The sequence below is a fragment of the Saccostrea cucullata genome, unplaced genomic scaffold (assembly GCF_032062105.1).
Source record: "Saccostrea cucullata isolate Sc308-1 unplaced genomic scaffold, CSIRO_AGI_Scuc_v1 ctg1069, whole genome shotgun sequence".
Lineage (NCBI taxonomy): Eukaryota > Metazoa > Mollusca > Bivalvia > Ostreida > Ostreidae > Saccostrea > Saccostrea cuccullata.
Window position 1 is genome coordinate 59023 of NW_026924431.1, and position 4827 is coordinate 63849.

General features: G+C 34.0%; 1 protein-coding gene across 1 annotated transcript; it reads left to right on the forward strand.

The window, feature by feature from the left end:
• Positions 1-389: 389 nt before the first annotated feature.
• On the forward strand, positions 390-2426 carry LOC134266407 (E3 ubiquitin-protein ligase TRIM45-like). Its single transcript, XM_062748653.1, has 2 exons — positions 390-423; positions 683-2426. The coding sequence occupies exons 1-2, from the start codon at positions 418-420 to the stop codon at positions 2144-2146; spliced, it is 1470 nt and encodes a 489-aa protein (XP_062604637.1). The 5' UTR covers positions 390-417; the 3' UTR covers positions 2147-2426.
• Positions 2427-4827: the final 2401 nt, after the last annotated feature.

A 4827-nucleotide genomic window follows, 5' to 3' on the forward strand; every position in this document is an offset into this window, starting at 1 on the left:
GGGGAGTTGTAATGGCGTCTTCCTAGTACATTCGAGGTCGTTTTTCCGCTAGTCGGAAAGGCATGAGAAGTTGCGATTGAACATTGAATAAGAGTACAATAGCTGTTTTTTTTTAGGTTTAAATTCCGTCCTGTCTGACATCATTTTCTTTTTATTAAAACATTACTGAACTTCAAAAAGGAAAATAAAAAAAATGTTTCTCCAGAACAGTTTTCATATAGAAATTAACGCTCTCTTTATACAAATTCAGATATGTGCACAATAAAATGTTCTAGGGCATTAAAATAGCCAAATAATCTATATAACTCTTGCATTTCAAGCAGTTGTTGAAGACATTTAAATCCCCCTTTAACAGGGAAGTATAAAACCTGATAATAGGTAATATTGATCAACAGAACAGTCGCCATTACTGTAGTCATGCAGGTAAGAAACTTTCTGCGTATTTATATGCATAACATTTCAGTCATCGAAAATTCATTAGTACAGGCTTTAACTATAGGAATAAAATTTCTTTTCCCAAAAGATTCAATAAACCTAATATATGCAATATAATGACTTGTAAATTTACATGTGTATTACCTACTGCCTCAGACGAATTGTGTTTCTGGAGTCCAAAAAAATTATGTTGCCCTCAAACTCACTCAAAATGTATATTCATTAATGTTGAATTTTTGTGCTTCAGTCACAAAATCTAATTATGGAACCCAGAACCAGTGCCCAGGATGTAATGCAATGTGACCTGTGTGAGACCGGTGTGGTACAGATGCACTGTGATACATGCTTTGTCAGCCTGTGTAAGGCCTGTGTAGGAGAACATGCTTTAGCTGATCTCTCAAAACCTCGCAAAATTGTGGACTTCAGGGACAGGAAATCCACTCCCCTCCACCCTAAATGTAAATCTCATAACAAAGAGCAATGTGAAATGTACTGTAAAAAATGTGAAATCCCTGTCTGCAGCAGCTGTCTTGAATCCAATCAACATTTAGGTCATGAATTATCTAAAATCTTGCGGGTTCTGGATGAAAAGAAGGAAGAGATTACAAAAGAAAGAAAAGAATTAAATGATACAATTCATCCAACCTACCAAGACATTGCCTCTGATGTAAAAAACAGAATGAGACAGTTAGAAAAGGAATATGGAGATCTCTCAACAGCCATAACAAAACAGAGAGGGGACTGGCACAGAAAAATTGACAAACTTGTCAAGAAACTTAAAGCTGAAGTTGATGAGATGAAACGCACACAGTTACAAACTCTACAGAAACATCTGGATGAAATAAACAAGACAATGTCTGACATCAAGGATGAAATCAATTCAATGGAAACTTCAATAGACACAAATGACTTGTCAAAACTATTTAGTCTAACATCCAATGTACAAATATACAGAAATCTTCCACACAAAATTATACCGTCTTTACCCAAATTCATTCCAAGTAAAATCCAAGGAGAGGAATTTAGTAAACTGTTTGGAACCTTATCATCCAGTTCTTTAACATCAGACAAACATGGCTATAGCATGAAGACAACACAGAAATCACCAGAAGCTGGATCCTCTCCTCCAGCCAAACAGTTGCTTGATGAACCAGAGACTGTCACCACCATGGATACTGGGTATATAGATGACCTTTACAACTTGGCCTGTCTGAGTAATGAAGAAATCTGGACAAGTGGAGATAGCAAAACCATGAAACTCTTCAGCATCAATCAGGGATCACGGCTCAAGTCAATCCGAACCAAGTCAGGGAACAATCCATTGAATATAGCCATGACAAAAAGTGGAGATCTAGTTTATACTGATGACAAATTTAGAACTGTGAACATTGTGAAAAATGAGATATTAGAGGAAGTGATCAGACTGCATAAGTGGAAACCTCTAGGTGTCTGTAGTACCTCCTCTGGTGAGCTCCTGGTTATCATGGACAGTGATGATGACAAACAAACAAAAGTTGTCCGTTACTCTGGCTCCACAGAGAAACAAACCATTCAGTTTGATGATAAAGGTCAACCTTTGTATTCCTCTGGATCTTTTTTGATTAGGTACATAACTGAGAACAGGAACCATGATATCTGTGTAGCTGATGATGGAGCTAAAGCAGTAGTGGTGGTCTATCAGGCCGGGAAACTGAGATTCAGATACACTTAGCAGACTCCTGCTCCAAGGAACCTACCATTTAATCCACAAGGAATCACCACAAACAGTCAGGGTCACATCCTTACAGCTGATGTTAACAATGACTGTGTCCACATCATAGATCAGGATGGACAGTTCCTCCGTTACATAGACTGTGGATTGAGTAAACCCTGTGGACTGTGTACAGATACAAATGACAATCTGTTTGTCGCTCAGTTATGGAACAAACAAGTGAAGAAAATTGAATATCTGCAGTGATTAACACATCGTCGAAAACCAGGGCCCAAATGTACGATCCTCTTCTTTTCTGTCCGTGGTTGAATGAGAAGAGATCATTATAAACTGACCATTGTGAGTTAAGCATAGTTGGATAATGAACTTTGATGTAACCTTTCAATACCCAATCGCAGTGTTCAAAATGTTTATTGTATACTGCTGATGAAAATTTTTGATTTCAATTGCGATGGAAACAAAACTTTCATTGACTGAATATGACGTCACAATAGAGAAGAGTAAATATTCAGGATTACGATACTTTTTGTGACCAAGCAGCCAAGGGTACGAGAAAGCTATATGCGGACTCCGGACCGCGTGGCTTGAGACTATGTGATTTACATTACTGTATTGTATTTTATGTAATTAAAGAGGTATGCAATATAAGGCCTCAAATAAAATTTATTTGTTTGCAGTTGCCTATCAACCCACTTAAAATGCACCCAACCTAATTTTTTTAAAGCCATTTTGTTATAATATTTACTTTTAATTTTTAAGATATTAACAATGTTTAATCTTAGGGGGTTGTTTATGAATCTGTGGTTCATACAAGAATGAAGACTATTCTTGTTTAGTAGGTCTATGAAAAGCTCTATTATTTGTTATCTAACAAATCTTTTAAAGAACTTTATTCAGTAGTATATAACCAATATTTGCCCCTAAAATCAAACTTTGACGGAGTAAAATTTAATTATGTTTTAAAACAGGGGATCCATGCTGACTTCAAAGCATTGAATGTTTTCGTCATCAATGACGTCATATGTTTGAAATGACGTCAGGAAAATGACGTAAATTTAAAATTTCCATGATTTCTATAGAAAAATGTAAAAAAAAAAAAAAACTGCGTCAATATTTTGAGTAAAAATCACCAAGCGCAGGATTGTTCAGGCTCAATATTTTGATATAATGTGTAGAATAATAATATCAATTAAATATGCAAATACTGTTCCTGAACAGACATGCGCTCTATAAATTCTTTAAATAAGATTGTTGAAAATTTTGTCCATTTTGTCCTTTTTCTGAAAAATAATGCAAAATCAGACGAGTTTGTGGCGTCATAAATTAAAAAAAATTGTCAATAACCTACTTTGAAACTATAATATGTTTTGTTAATTTATATTTTTCATACAATTTATACAATATAACATATTTTAAGAATTTTTCAAAATTTAATTTTTGTGGGGGCAAAGATATGCAATATATCGAATATAATTCTTTAAAAAAAAAAAAAAAAAAAAAAAAAGCCTACCAATGCAACCTACCCACTCGAAAAATTTACGTCGGCTTGACCTAACTAATATATATGTATGTTGAACTATAGAATCCCGCAATAATAAATACTTTCAGTCTTATCATCAATACACATCTTTTGTCATTACAAAGAATAATGAATGTCCATTCAAAATAATTGAAACTGTGATATGTGTTATAATTATAAATATTTACATTCGCTGTGTTTTTCTAGTAAGCTTACTGTGAAATTGATTTGAAAACCATTTTCGTGTATACTCACGCGTAGAAATATTCAGGGAGAAACGTGCGTTAACGTGACGTCACAATGAGACTGCAGCGACGTTAGTAAAATGCAACAATATAGGGCAGCGAGAAATTCAAATATTGAGTATATTTTAGTTGCTTCTGAACATGTAAAATGTAAATATTAGCGCGCTTCATGAAATATGCCTACGTGACAAGTCTGTGTGATTCACACACCAATAACTCACACAAAACTGAAAAACATTCCCTAATTTAGCTCAAATTCGCTGCAGTGTAAGAAAAATAAGGTTTTAGGACATTTTTCCACAATACAAAGCACTATCTAAGAATTACTGGCACATTTAATTAAAAACTGCCAAAATATTTCAAGCCCATTTTAGAATATTTTTTCCTTTTAAATGAAGTTATTCCAAGTGCAAAATGACAATGAAAATCTCCACTGCATATAATTGAAGAAAACAAAATTCTAATGGAATGTACATATTTTCACGACTTTTACACACTACTATTTCTGCAGTAATTACATGTAGTTTTAGTCTATGCCCATTTTTTTTTTTTACTTCATTCACTGGACTGTAATATGATTTCATCAAATGTTCATAGATGTATACACCTTGTATAACCAATAAATTGTCAGAACAAGCTGTATTAAATGCATTAACCCTTTCGACGCCAAAGCGACAAAAATGTCGTTTACTGGGTCAACGCCAAACCGACAAAAATGTCGTTTTCCAAAAAAATATTTACTTTATCTTTTATTTGCCATTTATCTTTTGTGTAATTAAACAAAGTCATATCTAAATTTTGACACAAGTATAGGCCTTTATTTTTGTATATGTACTGGTCTTTATATGACGTCATTTTGTTACGTTGACGTTGAATTGTGACGTCAGGTTATGAGTGAGTACGCTAGCGTTGAAAAA